Below are 23,401 nucleotides of genomic sequence, written 5' to 3'. Positions count from 1 at the left end.
GAAGCAATTATTATACGAACGTTGCTAATAATGATAAAATTAAAAAAAAAAGAAAAAATGCTGTCAACGTTTGTTGACAGTTTTGTGAGTACGCGAAACAGCAGCAGTTTTTGTTGGCATAGTGATAAAAGTCAAGTTATAAGATTAGATTTTTAAACTATTGGTTCTATAAATAAGCAGCTGCTCATATTTTTGCCTTAAGTACAAGAGAGGGTGGGGGGGGGCGGGTAACCAGCATTTTCAAAAAAGAGATTCTTATTTATGTAAAAACGATACATCGTGCTCTTTGATTAGTGGTATTAGTAATGTACCACCGCATTTGGGGTACAGCCAAAAAATTTTGAGATTTTATGGCCTTCAGATTGCTTATCATAAAATGATTTCAAGTCTCCTTTTTAAAGTAACCTGAAAGTGGTTTTTATAAACGTCTTTACAGCCCTTGAAAACTAAAAAAAATATTAGATTTAACAGATTTGTTTTAACATATTCTGTAAAAGTTAGATTTATGAAAGGGAGATAATAAAAAAACCTTTTGAGATTTTTTTTCAACTTAACAAAAATAAATCCCCTTTTATGAGTGCTGTACACGCACAATGTAGATTGTAGTAATGTACTAAGGAATGATACCACGAGGATTTAAAACATCGATGCTAAAATTTTTCGATGCAAAATTCAATAGGTACAAATTTTTTTTTTAACACTTTCGATTCTAAAAATTTTGTTTCCTGAAATTTTTCGAAATTTTCTATTCAGAAGGTTTTCGCGCCAACAACGAAATAAATTATTGGTTAAATAAAATCTTTTGTAAAATATTCTTTTAAAAAGTTTAAATTGTTTCGTATTGATTTTTTTTTTTTTTTTTTAAGGCTGTTGTTACGGATATTTTTCAATCGTTTTAAATCAAATAAATAATAACCTTTTATTTATCTATTTTATTTTTACTTTATTTTATTTAACTTTTACTTTATTTCTACAAACTGTTTGTGTGGTTTTCCTGTTAATGAAATTAAAGATATATGATTTGTTCAATACACAAACAACAATACGTAAAGAATTCAATTTTAAACATCCTTAAATTAATAAAAAGATCTTTGAAAGCAGAAAAATGAACGGAACAAACGGTTTTTAGTAAAGGTTAGAGAAATTTAACTGGACAATGTGTAAAATTTGACAGAAAAGTTGAGGAGACAGGAATTCCTTAGAGCACTGTAGGAAACATGATAAAGAGACATCTAATGTCAACCACAGCTAATGTTTTGGGGCAAGGAAGCAAAAGATAGACAGCTGATGTAACTATTCAAAACATCTTGGTTGAGGAAAAAAATCTCATAAATATAGTGTACTATACTTGACACATTTCTGGCAAGACTACTGCTAATATATGCTCCTTCAAGTTTAAGACTCAAGCTGTGATTGCAATCTTTTTAAGCAGTTGATAACAGTGACGTACTAAGATTTTCATTCTGCAGACATCTGTTGACACTACCTGTTTAATTTCTGAAACATCTCTAGCTCCGTCAATGTGATAGCATTTATAGGAGCTCTTCGTATGATGTATAAAAATACCTCCTTAGTTTGCTCATTAACAATATAATGTGTTAGGCACCTAACATCGAGTATTCATTTGTTAAGACCAATTTTCTTGCACGCTAGAGAAGAGAATCAGCTTGATTCAATGGACAATTCTATTTTTTGCATGCTGTTCTTTTCATCTAATCTTTTTCCATGAAAAATGAAGTATTTTAAATTTTAGAACCCCATGTCATCTGAGTATAATTATGTAAAATACTTTCGGTGACGGAAAAGTATCCATGAATAAATTTTTAAGTTAAGTTTTTTTACATAAAATTATGCATTCTTTTTTACAGTTTGTAAATTCACACCACCAGATTACCAACACTGTCCTTACCATCTCTGTGTTTACTAAACAACATGTTCTAAACTCTTAAATTTTGTGTAAAACTCTAATTTTATTGTCTATAAATCTATTGCACGGGTGCGAGAATAATACTGACAACACTTTGAACCAAAATTTTTTTCACACATATCACTTAAAACATTTTCACAAGACTGCAGACATTTGTGTTTCAACCGTATTAAAAAGCGTGTATAATAATAATCATTCAAATCTGCTACCACCTGTGCCAATCACAAGTTGTAAATAAGAACGACATACTCCTTTCACATCAAGTATTAGATGTTGGTTCGTCCGATTGCTGCACAAGCATTTTTTGTTTTGATTTGCTTCTTCAATGCCAAACAGTTTTTAAATTGATAACTGGTTTTTCCCTAAATACAGTGTTTCCAGGGATTTAGATTAGGGATGGATTAGGGATGGAGGCCATTCAGCAGCAAAAATAAAATACAAATATAGACATCTATTAAAACATCAGTCCTGATAAATTCGATCCTTGTGCGCTGAAGCGGAATTTTATTGACATTATCCAGTCCAGATAGGAGACATAATCTTAATAAATAATTTAACAACAAAAATACAGGCAATAATTACAACTGTGATTGGTGCAGTTTTGTGTTTATTTTTATCAGTAATTTTCTTTTCTGGTAACTTTTTTCCTATTCTTCCTTTAAAAAGATTTAAAAACTTACATGAGATCTATAAATACTGCACTACTAATCAAAAATCTATATTTAAGTAGACTCTTATTTAGAAGCAGAGTTCTTATAGATCTAATGTAAATACATATACAAATATAGAGAGAGACACACACTCAATCCTTAAATACTTAAAGTATTTATATATACAATACTTAAAGTCAAGAGTGCTCATTTTTTAGCCTGAACTATTTTTGATTTAATATTTACATATACAATAGTACTTAATATATACCTGAGAGCAATACTATTTTAAACGCCATTTTAGCCCAAAATCATTTAAATACAGTTCTGTTATCACGTCATCTTTAATGCCACAAAATAGTTAAAAGAAATTAAAAAAATACTCCAATATACTTGGCTTCGTCATCGCCCCCCCCCCCCCTTCATTATTTCAAAATGCATATATTTACATTTAATGCGATTATATTCTCTTAAACCTGATGGCCTGCGTATACATAACCTATTTGGTCAAATGTAAATTCGAAGAACTATGTTGTTTGATTGGATGATTGTGTAATTATAAAAAAAAAAAGGTTTAAGTAATTTAAGTAGAATATGTAATTCCATGATACGGAGGGAATCAATACTGAATAATGTCATTTGAAGTTGTATGATTCCCAGTAAATGATCATGGAGAACCTTTTATCAGATCCCATCTTTTCTTTGATGCTCAACTCCAAGCTAAAGAATACACAGGTGCAGAAGAGCCGAATCCAAAAAAGTGTCTTGCCAGTTTCATACTCATTTTAGCTATAAAAAATTACTCGTTCAAGATCGAGCAAGTCTAACATTTTCATTTTTTATCGATTCAACGATCGCCAGTTGATAGTGTCTTTTTTATTGAAGCTTATAAGATATAAACATGTATTTTTTGAATAGTAAAATGTCGACTGTTTTAGTTCCAGTCATTGTTATTAATGCAGACCTTAAAGTCTCAATTTTATTTTGAAATATTACTTAAGTTTAAATTCTTCCAGTCAAGGCTCAGCTCAAAAAAGGTTCAATTTTCAGAATTGAGATGTGATCTGAAGAGACGCAGTCCACCACCACTTAAGTAAGGAAAAAAATTCTAAACCCTTATTCTTTTAATTTAACATGAGCTTCTAACTATGAATCTAAAATTAACTTGACTTAAGAGAATTTTAAATAGGACTGGTAGTTCCTGTACTTGATTGGAGGAACTAATTAACGAGTATCCACCCAAAAATTATTGCAACACTTGCAAATTTTGTATATTCAACTTTTTATTAACTACTTTAACTAACTGTTAGATTTATAGTAAAATTATAAATCTAACCTAAAATGGGAAAACTGAGAAGTGAAAGAACTCCAAGGTTAAGGCACCTTAAAAACTAGAAACTCTGCACAACTCTATGCATAATAAGCATCTGACAAGTGAAGCATTGGAAATTACAAGATTTAAAACAAAAACAACATTTTAAACTTATTTAAAATCTCTCATTTATCAAACACGAATGATACAGAACCACTCAAACCGTTAGATGGTCATTTATATACAAACTTATAAATAAATATAAGATTCCACTTTTCACAATAAAACAATATTATAAATCCACAACAAAACTGCGATTATCACTATTTTAGAGAGAACAAAAATGAAACTTTTACTGGCTCATTCAGATAATAATTTGGAACTAAGATAAATACCTAATGCTTTTGTTGGTGACAACTTTGAATTGTTAGTAACATTTCTATGGACTTCAAAAATATTTCTCTGCGTTTTTTTTTTTATATATATAAAAAGCTGCCTAGTATTTTACATTCAAAAACATAAAACAGTGACAACATTAATATAGAATAACAATCAATATTGCTGACAGGTAACAAAATTGAACATGGTAACAGTTTATAGTATAACAGTTTATTATAAACTGTTCATCATAATAGTTTTGCACAAAGGGTAGTCTTATATACACTTTGTAATCCAACACTAAATGAGATTTTTTATGAGTTATAGTCAGAGAGTTCTCTTTGGTACCTATCTCTATCTTTAGCAGCTAAATTTTCATATGGTTTCTTGTCTGAATCTGATAATTTTTGCCATCTTTCTCCAATCATCTTAGCAAGTTCTGTTACACCAAGAGTTGGATTATCAGCTTTTAGTTTTGGTCTGATAGCAGAAGCAAAGTGGAAATACGCAGACCTGTAAATAAATATTTGCAATTTATAGATATGTGAATTCCTTAAAAGTATAACTTGTTGAATTTTTAAATCTTTATGACTACTAACTTTTAAAAGTCAGAATAAAAACATTTTAATGTAAAAGCCACTATGGAAACTATGAAGCTTTAGCTAACAAAAAAAAAAAAAGTCAATAACAGAAAAAATATTCTTGTGCTTTTTCTGCTTCTTCAATTCTGTTAAAAAAGATAACACTTTAACAAATATTTTGTTATAAAATAGTTAAAATATTTTAAGAGCAGAACAATTTAAGAAGAATGTGAAAAAAAAATATGTAAAAAATACATACACATTTCTTTTGGGGGCATTAGGATCTTTCTTGGCTCTTTTCTTTTTTTTCTTTGGTTCTTTTTCTTCATCATCTGATTCACTATCACTGGGAGGATTATATCCCTCCATTTCCTTTTGATAACGCTTTTTATCTTCAGCAGCTAGATCTAGGTAAGGTTTTTTTTCTTCTTTACTCATGTCTTTCCAAAGATTGCCCAATTCTTTTGCAAATTCCGTTTGTGTAGGTATAGATTCTCCTTTCTCTAGACGTTCTGCTCGCGTTTTTTCTCCAAATATAATGAAAGAAGTTTTCGCACCTTTTGGTTTATTAGGATCTTTTCTTGATTTAGGCATTTTAGATTCTTTTTTTTGCTTTCTTAACAAGAGCAGAACTTAAAAATACGTCCTCAGGCGATCTTTTGTAGTGCGTGAAACTTCTGTGAGTGAATGCTTTGGCGCTTGCACGATTGCCAAAGAAGAGACCAATCAATTCAAAGAAAGCTCAATGAGAGATCACGTGGTATGAACCAGCAAGTAAGACAAAGTTCTAAAATCCTCTTCCAATTCTCCAAAATGAAACGATTGTCTCGAAATCGGCGCAAAAGTCCTGTTCCTATTTAATACTATTTTAGCTTCTCAATAATCTGGAACTTAATATTACTATTTTGTATTTTAATTCTTGAAAAACAAAAAAAGCATAAAGTTGTAGGGATGGTTATCAAATATATATTATTAATGTTAGTAAGAAAACAGCACCAACTTGGATTTTGAGCTGAACAATCAAGCTATGTTCTTTGACATGATGGCATCTGACCAAATTTAGTTCGTAGATTTTTTGTTCAGTAATCATGATTTTTTTTTAATTCTGGCGTATATTTGATTGATTGATCAGAATTTTTGTGTAAATTTTGACTTTCCTTTAATTTCTGCTTTTTTTTTTGCAATTGGACTAGTGATTAGTTAGATGGATGCATAATTCACAGTAAAAATATTTTAAGTCTTTTTTAAAAGCTAAAATTAAATGTCTATACTTTATGTATTCATTTATGCATTTATGGATGCAGGCATCAGTCTGTTTTCTCTATAACATAATAACATCAGTTAGTTATTATTTCAGTCCTAATAACAGACCAAAAACTTAAAGAGCTGTGTGTACAAAAGCAATAATGAGCCTTCTCCAACTTGGTGCATTATTTTCACGAAGATGTAACCTTTCATCATCTAATGGTATATTGTATTTCAAATTTGTTTTTGATAATAAAAAAAAAGTAAAGTTGGTGCTTTCTCTTAAAACAAATAATGAAACAAATGATTTTTTTAAGGATTAAAACATGTTTACAAAAGTTATTTTGATAGCTATTATAAGTTATAAAACCCAATCTAAAAACAAATGGCATTAGTTGTTACAAATTAAATGAAGTTTGGATGTTTGAACCCAGTTTCTAAAACTGAAAGTATATTTAAGTGGCATATGTTAAGATATTGTTGGAAAAACCAACATGAACACTTATTGATTGTTAATACTTTTCAAAAACTGTTTTGGGTCAATTAAATATGCAGAGTAATTAAGTATTTTATATGCACCAAAATATTTTAAAAACTCTTCACTATACTTTACTGTTGTTTGATTTGTCGTTTAATTAGTTTTAAAGTTCATATGAGTAATGTTTGTGAAATGTTTTGTTTATAGATTTCCAGTTTTAAACTTTTTTCTTTTCTTGGCTACATACATAGTATATAAGTTATTTATTTGACATGATTAACTTCTGATAAAACCAGTTTCCCAGCCTATAGATTGTAGTTTTTTTGGGTAAGCTTACACTGCTAAGATAGTATATTTTTAAAAAATGAGTATTATATTTTAAAACCAGATAAAATTGTTGTTATTACTTTTATTAACCATGTAAACTATTTTTTGTATGTTTTGTAAGGGTTCCTAATAATATAACAAGAAAATCAACAGCTACTAAAAACTTGATGTAAAAAACTTATGATCAACTTACACTGGTGCCTAAACTTGATGTTAAAGCACCAGTGTAAAACTTTACCTTAATTCCATTCCCAGGGCAGAGTTAAGAGCCTTGTGGGGATGAAATTAGGACTCATAAGCATTTGTTTAGGAGTCAATCCTGATAAGAGAATGTAACCAGAAGTACCATGTAGGTGAAAAGAAAATTTTATATTTTCAAAAATAGAAGTTCAAAAATAGTATGCAAAAAAGCCTTTTTGTGAATGTAAAAACAAAGTAATTAAACCTTTGGAAAGAAGGAGAATCAAATACTGATAAGTTTGTTCCTTTTTCACTGATTTCTTTCCTTGTTTATATTCTATGGTCAATTAACAATAACTATTTTAAGACCTTTACACAAATGTTTAATTGTTCACAAACTTTTTTTTTTTTTTTTTTTTAGGTTTATTAACTCGAAATTTTCAATTGAGAGATCATATTCAAGTAAGTAATGTTCAAATATATGACTCCTAATAGCTCCTGAAGCATCTTAACTGATCAGAGCCTAAAATTTCAAAAGTTATTCATTCCTTTAATTAAAAAAAAAAAAGAAAATTAGCAGGTAGTGAAATGTTTCTGACTCAGAAAACACTTAAATTCTTTTACAAATCTAAATGTTAACTTATCTTTTCTAAATATTAACCTAGTTTTCTATATCTTTTTAAACATCATGTTTTATATAGCATGTTGAAATGACGATATCTTAAACCACACTAAAAAGAAACAGGCAATATTCTTTTAATAATTGCTTATGTTGCACTAGTTGCAAAATTTTGATTAACAAAAATTTGTTAAGTTTAATCTGTACTTAAACTTATTAAACAGCAAAATCATTTTTAACTTAAAATATCTGATTTCTTTATCTTAAACCTATTGCAATTAAATATGAACATGATGTTATTTAAATGCTCACATTATCTGCATTAATAAGCAAATGTATTTTTAAAATTATGATTTAATGTTAAAATATTTACTTTATATGAAGCAAATTTTAGCATGGCCATTTAGGGTCCACCTCTAGATAAGGATTTTAATTAACATTTGTTAAAAGTATGATCAATAGAGAACATAAACAATTTTAGGGAGGTTATTTTGGAATGAAGAATTTTTTGAATAGTTTTTTTTACTGCATAGCCAGTAATAACAATGCGGAATACTAGAAAGCTTGGTGTTTAAAAAACCCAATTTAGTACTTCAGGTTTTTTTGATTACTTAGCTCAAGTGAACACTTTTATTACTAATAGGGGCACAAAGTAGAACCCATTTTGATAGTTCTTTTCTAGAATTAAAGATAGCGTGCAGTATAAATATTCACAATTACTTAAAAGCAGCTGATTGCATTTCAAAAGTCAAAAAGTTTTGGATTTCCAATCCAAATTTTGACACTTTTAAGGCAATATTTGCACTCTAAAAGATGAAGTTTTTTTGATTCTGATCATTTATTTAGAAGCTACATTGGCGAAGTTCTGTTAACACATTGCGCTATTTGACCACAGAAAAGAAAGGTAAAATATTTTTTAATAATTTTAATTTCCTTCTGCTTTTAAGTAGAATTTCAAACATTTAAATATTCTTTTTTGCCTCAAAATATTAACTTTTACACTTAGTTATTTTTTTTCTTTCTTTTTCTTTTATTTAAACTAAGGGTTCATAATACTTTTACATATAACATAAAACTCCTACAAATTACAAAATACTATTAACATTAAATGCTGTTATAAACAATAAACATGCACTAAACAGGCATTAACACACCCTAAAATTAAAAAAAGACTTAACAAAGATCAGAAACCAAACAGTATTTACACAATGATTTAATATTGCTAGTTATTTTTAAACTTCAGTAACAGTTAAATGATGATTTCTGTTTAGAATGGGAATAAAGGTTCCATTTTTATTCCAGGTATACTGTTGTAATTATGTTGTGCATAGTTACTAGACTTTGTTTTTAGAAGCTGTTTCTGGTGTGCCATATAATAAACTCACTGTTGGAGTGCCAAAAGAAATATTTACAAATGAAAGAAGAGTTGCACTAACTCCTCAAGCATGCTCTGTTTTAACAAGTAAAGGTTTTAATGTTGTTGTAGAAAAAGGAGCTGGAGAGTCAGCCATGTTTCTTGATAAAGATTATGAAAGTGCTGGTGCCAAAATTGTCTCTACAAAAGAAGCATTTGCTTCCGACATTGTTTTAAAGGTTCTATTTATCTTAAGTTTGAAAATACTAAAATTTAATTTGAATTTTTTCAGTAATGAACTGAGTTTGGCAATAATAATTACTATTTTATTAATTGTAAAAAAGCTTCAGTTAAGTTATTTTAATAGAAATTATAACTACAATAGATACATTCAAGCTAATTGAAACCATGGATGTTTTTAATAACTACATTAGGGCTGATGGTGGTTATGTGCATTTTTAAGAAATAGGGAATGCTTGTTAGACCATCCTTGAGGATTTTTTAATTATTAAATTTTTGGTTACAGCGGTTGTAAGCTTCTTAATCATCACAGTAAGGATCACTACAACAGCTATCATTACTTCATTAGCAATCAAAGTTTTACCAACTTTTCAGTTGCAATTATGGAATTTATACTAACTGCTTTTGCATATAATATAATTACATCCTTTTCAGTTGAAATTAACGTTGCAAATACTACAACTTCAATTGTTTAATGGCAGCAACAACCTATACATGAGTAAATAGCACAGTTGATTATAGATCACTGTAGTTAGGACTGCTATAATTGTAGGGCAAATTGTTATGTTTACAATTGCTGTAGTTAAATTAACCATGATTAGTGTTTTATTGAAGGTCAGTCAGATCCAAACTGTTCAAATTGGTATTGTTGGACAACAACAAAATGTGGCAAAACTTTTTTTTCTTGATTAATCTGTAACATTTTCTTTTTTTTTTTTTTTTAGGTACGTCCTCCTATTACAAACTCAGTACTTGGAGTTCATGAAAGTGAACTGATGAAACCAGGCACTAATCTTTACAGTTTTATTCATCCAAGTGTAAATAAGGAACTTGTGAGCAAGTTAGGTCAACAAAAACTTACTGTGCTAGCTATGGACTGCGTTCCACGTATCTCACGTGCTCAGGTTTTTGATGCACTAAGTTCTATGGCAAATATTTCTGGTTATAAGGCAGTACTTATGGCTGCAAATGACTTTGGTAGATTTTTTGCAGGTCAGATTACTGCTGCAGGTAAAGTTCCTCCTTGTAAAGTGCTTGTTATTGGTGGTGGAGTAGCAGGTTTGGCAGCAGTTCAAACTGCAAAGAATCTTGGAGCTGTTGTCCGTGCTTTTGATACAAGAGAGGCAGTGCGTGAACAAGTACAGTCATTGGGAGCTGAGTTCTTGGAAGTAAAAATAAAGGAATCTGGAGATGGTTAGTTTTTTATCTTAAGATATCTGTATCTTACAATTTTTTCCAAAAATTTCAATGTTTTTTCAAACTTGGTTTTTGCTTAATGACACAGTCCAAATTTTCACACAAGTAATATTTTGTTTTTTAATTTTTCAGGAAGTATTTAGCTAATCATGAAAATATTTTAGTTAATACAAATATAATATAGTTATCATGCGTATATTCATTGATACACCAAAAAGCTTACTTTAAAAAGGTTTTCTTTTTTATTCATTGATAAAATTTACAATTTGATCATAGTAGAAGTGCAATTAGAATTGAAAACCTACATTTTTGAATAAAAGTATTCAATTTTTATTTGCACAAAATGATCATTAACAATTTTTAGGGATTGGTGGATATGCAAAGGAAATGTCACCTGAATTTATCAAAGCTGAGATGGAGCTGTTTGCAAAGCAAGCAAAGGAAGTTGATATAATAATAACCACTGCTGCAATCCCAGGAAAGAAATCACCAAAGTTAATTACTAAAAGCATGGTTGATAGTATGAAACAGGGGTCTGTTATTGTTGATTTAGCAGCTGAAGGAGGAGGTAATTGTGAACTGACCCGTCCTGGTGAAAGCTATAATTATAATGGTATTCAGGTATTGCATATTTGTTTTTGTACTTAGTAATGTTTACTGATTAGTTTATCATGTTATGCATTGTAATAAAATGTATATTTTTTAAATCTTAATCTATTACAATAGCAGCTTCCCTTATACCTGCAATCATCAATTTCTCCTTTGTTCTGTATATTCAGCATGCAAAACTCATTTTAAAATTAAAACTTCAAACAATTCTTTAAAACCCCATAAAAAGTTTGTACTTTAATCAATTTTATATACAAATAGAGAGTTTTATTAACTAAATTTTAGTATGATATGAAATTTAGTATATGATTATAAAATTAGGTGTTTAACGGAGTATTTTTTTAAAGAATCGAATTAGATTTGTTTTTTTTTTTTTTTTTTTTTTTTTTTTTTTTTTTGTTGTTGTTGTTGTTGTTTTTAGAGAATAGATAATTGTGCTTGTTTTATAATTATGTACATCTTGGTTACAGTTTCAGAAGAATTGCTTTTAAAATTGATCTCCTCCTGCACTTAAACATATCTTAGCATATGGACTTTTTAGTTTCCAAAGTAAATATCTCAAGCTTTAAACAAAGGCTTTGATTTACATTTTAAAATGGTTTACTATAAGAACTAAAATGAAACTTTCACTTGTATATATTGTACTTACAATTTTTTTGTGTTTCTGTTTTTACTTTTAAAGGAGTTTTTTTATAATATATACTGTTTACACATTAAATGAAAATAGACCTGTAATTTACTCTAAAATAGTTCTGAAAAATAGGTCTTAAAATTGCTTTTATATAGTTTAGTAAATTGCCTGTAATTTTGAGATATTTGTATAGTTATTTCCAAAAAAAAATGTAGTTATAATAACTTTTTGGTTACTTTTTGTCCTGAAGTTCTATTATCTGTTAAAATCTTAGTTGTTTTGAAAAGATCTAAGATACTTGATTAAATTGACTTGGTGAACTGATTATGATTTTGAAGCTGTAAATTATTTAGAATTTTTTTGGATGACAGTTAAGTTGGCATTTAATTTTTCAGATTATTGGATATACTGATCTCCCAAGTCGCCTCCCTACACAGTCCAGTTCATTGTATGCGAATAATATCTCTAAATTACTTTTATCAGCTGGTGAGAAAGGTCATTACAATCTAAATCTGGAAGATGAAGTTATACGAGGTTCTTTAATTCATAAAAATGGTGAACTAATGTGGCCCCCTCCAGTAATTGTGCAACCACCACAGGTGAAGAAAGAAAAAGTCAAAATAACTGCTCCAGTTAAATCACCATGGCAGTCCTCAGTGCAAGAAACCGGATTGGTTACAGGTAATGGACTATTACATTTAATATTTGAAGCTAGTTTAAAGAATAATTTGTTAATTAAAATGAACTTGTCAGATTTGGTTATAAGTTAAAAAGGTTATAATTGTTGTTAATAGTTGTTGCAAATATAAAAAGGTTTTTCAGAACCTGGTTATTAAACTGTTTAATGTTCAAGTGCATTCCCAACTGGTTAAAACAAAATGTGAGGTTAGAATTATTTTGTTCTATCTCCAATTTTAAAAGTTAGGAGAAAATGAGTTATTAATTTTAGTTAGTAAAAAATAACTTTTAAAATACGCATTATTTTATAAATTTTTTTCTAAATAATTTGCTTAAACATAAATTATTTAAAGCATAAGTTATTATTTCTTTAAAAATAAAAGCTAAAACTTAAAACAATTTTTACTTTTAGAAAAAATCAAAAACTTTCTTCCAACGTTTAAAAATGGAGATAGAACAAAATAATTCTAACCTCGCAAAAATTGTTTAACTTAATCAACATCCAACTTTAAAAGAAAAGCATCTGCTCTGCTTGCCCAAAAATTGTTTTCAAAGATAACTCATGATCTGAGATCAACTTAACGTGTTGACCGCTAATAGGATTTTTGTAAAATGTCCAAAAATTGTTTTCACATTTTTAGGTTTAATTTAATATAATCGGTTAAAATACAATTATTTGATTTGTTTTAAGATATTTTCAAGGTGATTCATTGTGTTTTTTGATGTGTCAGCCACCGGTGGTTGATGGGCAGAATGACAAGCTAAAGTTAGGTATGTTGTGTTGACCACCTGTGGCCGACATAGTGGTCAATGTGATAATATATTGGAAATATATCTATTGGTTGTCAACAGCTTCTCTTAGTGCCAGTAAGTTGAATTCTCCAGCTTGCATAATAAAGTGATAAAACTGAATAGTTCAGCAAAAGATCATATTTTAAACAAATGTTTTTGTTTTTTTTATTAATTTAATGTAGAACAATAAGTTAAGAATTAAAAATTGAAAACTTAAGGTAACACTAAACTTAGTTTTAAATAAATACCATAACACTAGCTCCATCATGAATTGAGGTATGTTATCTTAGGGTAAAAAAGTTTTGATGTGCAATTTGTAAATTTTTCTGCCAAAACAGAATTTTGTTTTAGCTTACTTTTCTTCAAAACACTTAACCACCTTTAGTACAGTTGATGTACTTGTTTGCATTTTGTAGTTTTTATTTTTGACATAATCATGAATTGCTTCACACTTGGTAATTGTATTAATTGAGATTCTATCAGTTGTTTGTATATCATCTTCTATTTTATCTTTTTCTGTTAAACAATGTGTCATTTTTAATCATAACATCATTTTAGTTTTAAACTTTGTATTTTAAACTTTCGTAAAAAATTTTGAATAAACTTTCAAGTCATGATATCCTGAATTTATTTGGTAGATATTTTGATTTAATTTAATGGATATTCAATGATAATAAAATTAACAATTTAATCTTAAAAACATGTAGGAAAGAAATTAGTTTTAAAGACATTGTTCTTAAAGGTCTCAGATTAATTTAAAAAGATACTAATCACAGAATAAAAGTAAAATCATATAAACTTTAAGCCAAAAGACTTGATATTTCTATTATATAAACAAACAACAAACCTTTTATTGACATTCTTATGTTTTTAGTTTGCGTTCATCATATTTTCACACGATATGGTATTCACACACTTTGCAGCTCTATATAGTAATAATTATGTGTGCATTCTATTAATAGCAAGCTTGCAAGTAAGTTTTCTCAAATGAACCCAAGTTTCAAAGTTAACATACACGGTAACACAAAAAAAAAAAAAAAGACTTGTATTGTGAAAATTAGTAGGCCTTGTGGTCAGTATAAAGATATCTCAGAGTAAGAATAAAAATGATGATATATATAAAGATATATGATATATGATGATAATAAAAAATAAGAACAATGAACCTAGTTTAAGATTTAAAATAGATAGAAATCATAAAACTTGTATAAAATTTTATATTCTCTTAAAACTTGGTTTTCATTTTTGTTAAATAAACAAAAGTAAAATAAATAAACAAAGCTTTAATTTATTATAAAATATATTTGGCAATACAGAAATATGTAATTTGAAATTTCTTATTTATAGGTGGCTTGGGTACTATTCTTGCCCTTGGTGTAGCCTCACCTAACATGGCTTTTAATCAAATGTTGACTACATTTTCCCTTGCTGGTGTTATTGGTTACAAAGTGGTATGGGGAGTTACCCCTGCCCTTCATTCACCACTAATGTCAGTCACAAATGCGATATCTGGTATAACAGCAGCTGGTGGATTATTAGTGATGGGAGGGGGAGTGGTACCCCAGACACTACCACAATTTTTAGCTGCAACAGCTGCATTGTTTTCTTCAATTAATATCACAGGAGGTTTTATAATCACTAAGAGGATGTTAGATATGTTTAAGAGACCTGGTAAGTCCATCATTCATTTATTTACTTTTTTATTTTTAGTAAGCATTGTGTAATAATATATTTTTAAATGTCTCAGATGATCCTCCAGAATATCATTACTTGTATGCTATTCCTGGTGTGTTGCTTATTGGAGGATATGCAGCTACAAGTGCAAATGGTTATTCTGATATGCATCAGATGGTTTATCTTGGTTCATCCTTGTGTTGTATTGGAGCACTGGGCGGTTTGGCTACTCAAAGCACTGCAAGAACTGGGAATGCATTAGGTTAAGCATTTTAAAAACAAATTTTTGCATTTCTTGCAGTTGCCTTGTTTTTCATAGGTTGATAGTAGTAATGTGTATTTTCCATTTTTAGTTTTGATTTAAAAACTCATTATTTCACCCATTTCATTTTTTTTCAAAACTATTATATTAGGTATAATTGGTATTACTGGGGGTCTTGGAGCTACAATTGGAGTTATATCACCTTCAGCAGATCTATTAACCCAAATGGGTGCTACAATGGCTGTAGGTGGAACTATAGGAGCAGTAATTGCAAAGAGAATTAATGTGACAGATCTTCCTCAGCTAGTTGCTCTCTTTCACAGTTTTGTAGGCTTAGCAGCTGTTCTGACCTCAGTTGGTTCTTATCTTATTGACCCAGGTACAAGTGTTTACATTATTTGCAAATACTTTACTAAAATTTGTTATGCGTATGAACCATGGCCTACTATAGTGACAGGCCGAGTAAACGTACGGCTTTTAAAAAAACTGTAGGCAAGTTTTTTTTTTTTTTGGAAGCATTCGTTTTTTAGGTTATTTAATAAATAGATTCATTAGTTCATTAGATAGTAATTAATTTATCATAAATAAAGGTTTTTGTAACAAATAAAACCTCTTAAATGAAAAAAATCGTTTATTAAATGCAAACCGCATTTCATTATAACATAGTAAAGACTCACTTTTTATAGTACTAAAACCTCAAACATCTTTATGAAAAAAAACAACAACATAACTTTTCAAAATAAAACTACAATTAGTTAAAAAAAACAATATTATATATATCACGTTTAAGATAGTTTCAATATTTTCATTTTGGGTTCCTTTGAAGATCGCGGGGAGTAAAGATGGCAATAATTGTTAAAAAATATATTGGCAAGGATTCTACAATGTTTTTTTGAAACATTGGTAAATCCATAAAAGTCAGATACCATCAAGAAACTGTTAGATAAGCTAACACGACAGACACATTTGTAAAGATGGTGAAATAAAATGTACGAATAAAATATCCAATGGCAGATGTTATCACCAGGCAAAGTTAACCCACCATGATTAATCTCTCTGATATATTCTCCAAATTGGTCAAAACAAAATGATGTATCTTCAACTGGAGGATCTTCTCTACTGACATAGCCAGCAATATAAACCAAAGACATTTTAATTTCTTTAGACAAATCGCTTTCAATAACAGGAAGATTATGAAAAACATTTAACAAAGTATCATCTTGCATTACATAATTACATTTGTCACACAAATGACTTGATGAAACTTCTAAATCATTAGCTATGATACCAATATTTAAGCAAAGTTTTGTTTTTTTTATGTCAACTTTTTGCAATATTTGCTGAACATTTATAAAATAGGTACCACCTGATCCTTGGCGAAGTTTTCCAAATGCTTTCTCAATAGGGTCACTAGTAAAATGTCCAAGACAAACATACTTATGACTTGTAATTAGTAAATGTTTCACTAGTTCAACCATTCCACAACACGTATGGGAAAAAGCACGAGAAGTATCTTTGGTTAAATTTTTTATTCTTTGACCATGTATTTCAGGTGCCATTTTTTCGACCATATCAGCCAAATTTAAAAGAAAGTTCAATCGTTCATCATTGTTTGATGAAAAAACAGCACGATTTTCATCTCTAGTACAAATGTTTTCATAAAGTCCTTTAACGTTAACAATTTTAAAAAATTTAATAAAAATAGATAAAAAAACTGTAGTGTCATCAACATTTTTTATGGATGAATGAGTTTTTAAAGCAGCTACAGTCTCATCACAAAATACTCTTAAACAAGTTGACACATTTTGACGTTCGATTGGTTTAGGAAAAATTGCAGTTTCATTTAGTTTAGACAGTTTTACAATAGCATCTTTTTCATGTTGAAAAAGTTTTTTAAGATCTGACCATTTTGCAGTTCTTGAAACACCTTCATAAGTAAAACATAGTTCTTGGCATTTTTCTGTGAGCCAATTATTACGAATAGATTTTATTAAATGAACGAAATCATAAAGAAGAAAAATATTATCATTAGTACACCAAGTATTACGGAGATTAAACATTCCAAAAAACTTTTTATTTACTTTATTATTGTCGCAAAGAATAGCAACAACAGAGCCACCACAATTTTTTATTGTTTCAATCGTTTGCATTGTTTGATCATACTGAAATTTAGCATCTAAACCTGTTACTGGTAATGCTTTATACAAAAACTGTTTTCCACCAAACAAAGAACAAATCATTAAACCCAAAACTGTTTTTGCCAATTCATTTGGGGAGTTAACAGATTTACCAAAAATGTTCCCTCCTTGATATGTTAACTGTGGTTTAACATAAATTTCATCAATTAGTAGAATGACCAGTCTTTGAGAAATAGAACATTTGTCAAAATACAACTTTAAAAAATCATCATCTCCAACATTTCTAACTTTTGATGTCAATTTTGTCATCAGTGATATACTTGGTAGTTCATAGTCATCACGTAATCGAGAATAAAGTGTTCTTGACAGTGAAAAATACTCAAATGCCCTGGCAACCATATCAGGAGAATATTTTTTTTCACCAATAAACACTAAGGAGTTCATACTTAACATCTGTTCAATAATAATACTTTTTTTGTGATCAATTGGTAATGAATTCAGATAGTGTATTGCAGCATGGAGACAACTAATACAGTTAATAGTATTTATATGGTTGTAAGAAAGAGGTTTTATGGTGCACTTAATACCACAGTGGTAGCTATCAAAGGATAAATCATTTTTTATCTTTAAAATAAACTTTGGAACACCCAAGTTGTCTAATATATCAGCAGATTGAAGATGTAAACAGTTTTCATAGATATTTGATATTATTGAAAAAGAAAAAGATATAGATTTAGACATTATTTTTTCACACAAATCATCAAAGGATGAAATATTGTCAGCTTTTACAAAATCCTCAATTTCATCAGGCACAATACTTCTAAAAGATGGTAATGCTTTACTTGTTGGTCTTGGTGGTGCCTGTGGAGTTGGAATTTGACTTGAGTTTACAGAAGAAAATACAGATGGTGGATATTTTGGTCTTAACTTTCCGTAAACTAAAACTTTTTCATAGTTTTTAGGCCAATGATCTTCACAAATAAAAGTATTTGGGCCATCTGGAATGTTATCTCGAGGTATAGCACTTATCCATCTTTTTCGTTCATCCAGATTTTTTTTATTTGGAAGGCGAAAAACTTTCACAGACTTTGTAACATCGTAGTTACCTCTGCATCCTGAGACACAACACTTAAAAACCATATTTTATGAATCTAATTATTTAGATCTAAAAAGAATGCAAATTTAATACACATACAATATAATTGAAATTAATTGAATATCAAATTGAAAGAACACGTCTTTTTCCTTGATCGCGCCATATTACAAATTATTAAAAGAAAAACTCGCCTACAGTTTTTTTAAAAGCCGTACGTTTACTCGGCCTGTCACTATAGTAGGCCATGGTATGAACAAAAGTCAAATAAAATGTTCTGATGAAGTTATAGGTACTTCGTTTTCTTAGCTCATTTTGCAGTGGACCCATCAGGTAATGTGCACAAAGCATCTATCTATGCTGGAACCTTTATTGGTGGTGTGACATTTACTGGATCTTTAACAGCATATGCTAAGCTTCAAGGTCTTCTTGCATCATCCCCTCTCAATTTACCTGGAAAAAACTTTTACAACATTGCCATGGGTACTGCAAGTGCTGGTGCTCTTGGTCTGTTTATGAATAGTAATGACCCATCAATAGGCATACCTATGCTCGGTATTAATATTTTATCTCTTTTTAATTCTAAAGTCAATAATTTTGTAAATAATTAAAAAGTTTAAATTTACAAAATAAAATTTAAAAAATTTTTAAAGTTATTGATTAAGCATCTTACTACTAGGAGCTGCTAGTGCACTATCTGGTGTTATGGGTGCTCACATGACTGCATCTATTGGTGGTGCTGATATGCCAGTGGTAATCACGGTTCTCAACAGTTACAGTGGTTGGGCACTTTGTGCTGAAGGATTTATGTTGAATAATGACTTGCTCACTATAGTTGGTGCTTTGGTTGGATTTTCTGGTGGTATTCTTTCATATATAATGTGTAAAGCAATGAATAGATCTCTTTCAAATGTGCTATTTGGAGGTTATGGTACTCTGACTTCAGGTAAAGAATATAATGTAAACAACATCTCAACTGTAAAACATTTTTAAGATTCTTTAGAACCATTAAATTTAACAAATTTAAATAAAACTTCTCATATCCTTACTTAGGTTATATAGAGTTTTCTATATTTATTCTTATTATTTTTGTTATCATCATCATCATCATCATCATCATCATCATCATCATCATCATCATCATCATCATCATCATCATCATCATCATCATCATCATTATTTATTTATTATTATTAATATTATTATTATTATTATTATTTTTATTATTTATTATTATTATTATTATTATTATTATTATTATTATTATTATTATTATTATTATTATTATTATTATTATTATTATTATTATTATTATTATTATTATTATTAATTAGATTTTTTAATAGAGTATTTGAGGCGTTATAGGTACTGGTGAAAAAATGAAAATCACCGGAACACATACTGAAATTAACGTTAACTCAACCGTTGAATTAATTGCTAATGCAAAGAATATCATCATTGTTCCCGGTTATGGCTTGGCCGTGGCGAAAGCTCAATACGCTATTGCTGAAATGGTGAAAATACTGAGAGAAAAAAATATCAACGTGAGATTTGGTATTCATCCAGTAGCTGGTCGTATGCCTGGTCAACTTAACGTGTTGTTAGGTTTGTAGTGATTAATGTGCAATAGTTAACTTAAAGGTTTAGTCTGAGTTTTCTTGTTGAAGTTAATGTTTGAATCTTTAGTCTGAGGTTTCTTGTTGAAGTTAATGCTTGAATCTTTAGCTGAAGCTGGTGTCCCTTACGATGTTGTATTGGAAATGGATGAATTGAATAAGGATTTCCCAGAGACTGATTTAGTATTAGTTATTGGAGCTAACGACACTGTGAATTCCGCTGCTCAGGAAGATCCTAACTCTATCATTGCAGGAATGCCGGTACTCGAAGTGTGGAAGGCTGCTCAGGTAAGATGATTTTTATGTTTCATTCCATCTACACTTGCTTTTGGAGGAGTCTTAGTGTCTCTTTACTTGCACTGGAAAAATTTTCGATTGTCGGAGAGAGGATGTAAATTTTTTTTCTTTATGAAAAATTTCAGACTATTGTAATGAAGAGGACGATGGGAACTGGTTATGCTGATGTGGACAATCCTGTTTTTTACAAAGAAAATACTTCCATGTTGTTAGGTGATGCAAAGAGTACTTGCGACGCATTGCTCACCAAAATCAAAGAGCATTACAATTAAGAAGCTTGTCAATCGATCAGCATATAGGATTTTTTTTTTTTTTAAAGTTTTTAAAGTGATAGTCAGAATATTTTTGTTTTAGTCTAAATAATTGAATTTTATCCTTTATAAATTTTGAAATTTTGATACAAAAAAAAAAACAAAAAAAAACAGCAAGTCTTTTTACTGCACAAAATGGGCTAATAATGGTAAGCACAACGTTCTGATCGCCTTTATTCAAAAATAGCAATACAGCATGCGATCGTAAAAACTCACACATTATGGTTTCATACCGGAAGGGGCCAAATGACCTGTGTTAGGAAATTGGTACCTACGAGATGTCTTGGACGATTTAATAAGAACTTAACATTCCCCAAGGCGTGGTCAAAGTCGAAAAGTGACTTTCTGAGTTGTGAACGAAGATCTGGTTAGTCAAATAAAGCATCAGCACTCATCAAAAATTTTTCTGGTGACTTACATACTCAAGCATGAAAGGGTTGAACAAAATTAAGGAATTTCAAAAATATTACTAAATACGAAACCTATTGGCACTAATCACAGCCTCTTTCTGAATCTTAATCTTTTTTAGGTCTTCCTGATATGCTTTTTGCGTATGGAGCTTCCTCGCTTGATGATGGAGGCTTTCAGCGTACTTATGAGGCAAATCAAAAGTCTGACTCAATGTGTATCCAAACTGCTATTATTTGTTTGCGTATGCACTTCAGATATCTAAAAGAGTGTTAAGTTCAATGGTTCTAAGTGAAAACACTAAAGTTAGTGCGGATTTTAACTTCGTATGCTGTTATTTTCAAGTATAGAGAGGTTGATTAAAATCTTTTTACTGTAAATAACTATTTGGAAAGAGATTGTTTAGAAATCGTTTCAATGGTAAAAAATTAACGTTTGACCATTTAAAAGCAGAAAAAGTTCATAGAAGTTCAGCTTCTAACATAATCCGAGGTGTTGAGATCTCGATACCAGGGTTGTGGTCGTCTAACCAAAATTAGAAACCAAAATAATGGCTAAGAAGAATATTAATTTTACAATCCAATTTTTCTTTCGATTTTCAATGGTAATGTTTTTCCGATCTCTTTTGAGATTTTCACTAAGGTTTTTTAACCGAAAAATCTTTTAAGTAAATACGAATAGGCTTCCAATAGTTATCTGTTTGCAATGGAATCTTTTTCTTTTAGTAAATTCAAATGCCCTATTTTCTCTATGTATGTAGCATGAAAGAAATTAAGTTTTCGAAAGGCTTGTTTTGTTGAATTTTCGTAATAAAGGTCTGAAATATGGTTCTTAGGCTTAATGATTAAGAAAGAAAAAGTAAAAATCAATATCATTTTCAGAGTAAAAGTTTAAACGAACCAAATCAAGAAACAAAAAGCTGTTAAAAGTCAAGAAAAGATTTAACTGCAGTCAATGAAAGTCGAATCTTTTATAATTTGTTGTAAAATTAAAAGTATGAATAATTTTATCAAAAGATTTTTTATTTGTTAAGATCAAATTTTCTTATAGAAGTTTACATAGTAGAGTTTATTTATCATTTTAAAGTATTATTCAATTAAATTAATATATTATTCTCATTCTTAGATAATATACTTATATATACTTATTATACTATACTTTCTTCTGTAGCTGGTATTTTTTGCACTTCTTGGATTTTTGTTCTTCTTCTTCTTCTTCTTACAATCCTTTTTCTGTAACATTTTATTGATGGTAATTAAACAACCTTGTGGCATATACCTTAAAGTGGTAGCTAAAAACCACTAAGCAATTCAATGTAACCTATGGGGCAAGTGGAAACACACAAAATGCATTCGAGTTGACAAGTTGATAAATGAAAAAGTCAAAACTTTTAATACTTGATGATCTGTACAAAAACATTCTAGAAACTTGGTATGCGATTCGGCACTTTCTAAGAAATTAGCAGAGTTATCAGTCTCTAGGTTAGTAAATCACCAGATGATCAGTAACGCATAAATTTTATCCGGTACTTTAAAGTACCGGCGGTCAACAGTAGAATCGCTTCTCGGACTAATGGCTAAGTCGATTTAAGCCGGCATGCTTGCATTAAACTGATACTTTTCTTTTTGAAGTGGAGGTGGTAAATTTAAAAAACCACAGTTTTTCTTATGCACTACATCCTTTTCCAACTTCACGCATTGCAATTACTGAACGTAAATTTATATCAAAAGATTTTTCAGAAGTTTTACTTTAAACTTTTTTACTGGTAAAGAACTTCGTGTTCCATAAAGACTCAGTGCAACTCAATAGCAACAAAGAACTTAAATCTTTTTTATTCTTATGATCTATATTCATGCTGATAGACTTCATGGCATGTTCCAACTAAAGTAAGAGCTTGTACAATAATATCAAGATCAATTAAAACATAGCTAGACTCATTTCTATTACTTTGAGGTTGTGGAATAGCTTAATTATTGGCAATAACATTGCTGGTTGATGTTGTAAAGTTAGGTAAAATGCTTAAAGCATTTCTCTCAATTAATGGCAATTCTTTGCTCACAAAAATTTCTTTTGTGAAATGAAAAAATTGGCAAACTTGATTTTCTAGAAGTGCTTTTTCTTTTTTTTTAAACACTCTGGAGGCACCAATTTTTCTTCTCCTCAAAGCATCAGTTTTCATTTTGAACAATTAGAAATAATATATCTATTTTAATCTATATTAAATGATTTAAAAAACAATAATTATACTCAGGCTATATTCAACACCAATAATTGAAATAGATAACATTTGCTTTTAAGTCACTTTACAAATATGACAAGGAATAAAATGACATCAGCATATATAAATGCTGGTTTTATAATTTTTAAGGCAAAAAAAGAAGCTAAATATCACTTAATATTTTCT

The 23,401-nt window shown here is 29.4% G+C and overlaps 2 protein-coding genes across 3 annotated transcripts; one reads left to right on the top strand and one right to left on the bottom strand.

The window, feature by feature from the left end:
- Nucleotides 1-4,052: 4,052 nt before the first annotated feature.
- Nucleotides 4,053-5,585, bottom strand: LOC145183444 (high mobility group protein B3-like). The gene is made up of 2 exons (XM_080058802.2): nt 5,108-5,585; nt 4,053-4,780 (listed from the first exon to the last, which is right to left on the bottom strand). The coding sequence occupies exons 1-2, from the start codon at nt 5,440-5,442 to the stop codon at nt 4,582-4,584; spliced, it is 534 nt and encodes a 177-aa protein (XP_079914928.2). The 5' UTR covers nt 5,443-5,585; the 3' UTR covers nt 4,053-4,581.
- Nucleotides 5,586-5,686: 101 nt separating this feature from the next.
- On the top strand, nt 5,687-20,702 carry LOC145187982 (NAD(P) transhydrogenase, mitochondrial-like). 2 transcript variants are annotated; one of them, XR_016450112.1, is made up of 15 exons: nt 5,687-6,315; nt 7,500-7,540; nt 8,544-8,601; nt 9,049-9,290; nt 10,017-10,485; nt 10,853-11,109; nt 12,124-12,409; nt 14,546-14,869; nt 14,946-15,134; nt 15,286-15,562; nt 18,610-18,920; nt 19,045-19,311; nt 19,731-19,970; nt 20,091-20,269; nt 20,404-20,700. XR_016450112.1 is itself a non-coding variant. In XM_090079814.1 (15 exons), exons 1-15 carry the CDS (start codon nt 6,255-6,257, stop codon nt 20,548-20,550), a joined length of 3,234 nt encoding a protein of 1,077 aa, XP_089935940.1. In that variant the 5' UTR covers nt 5,687-6,254; the 3' UTR covers nt 20,551-20,702. The 2 variants fall into 2 exon arrangements, 1 of the variants encoding a protein (XP_089935940.1); XM_090079814.1 differs by having other exon boundaries at nt 15,286-15,513; nt 18,675-18,920; nt 20,404-20,702.
- The last annotated feature ends 2,699 nt before the right edge of the window (nt 20,703-23,401 follow it).

Source organism: Hydra viridissima, unplaced genomic scaffold (genome assembly GCF_058129835.1).
Source record: "Hydra viridissima isolate aposymbiotic clone 2 unplaced genomic scaffold, HvirCarnegie_v1 scaffold_2, whole genome shotgun sequence".
NCBI lineage: Eukaryota > Metazoa > Cnidaria > Hydrozoa > Anthoathecata > Hydridae > Hydra > Hydra viridissima.
This window is presented reverse-complemented; position numbering and strand designations above follow the sequence as displayed.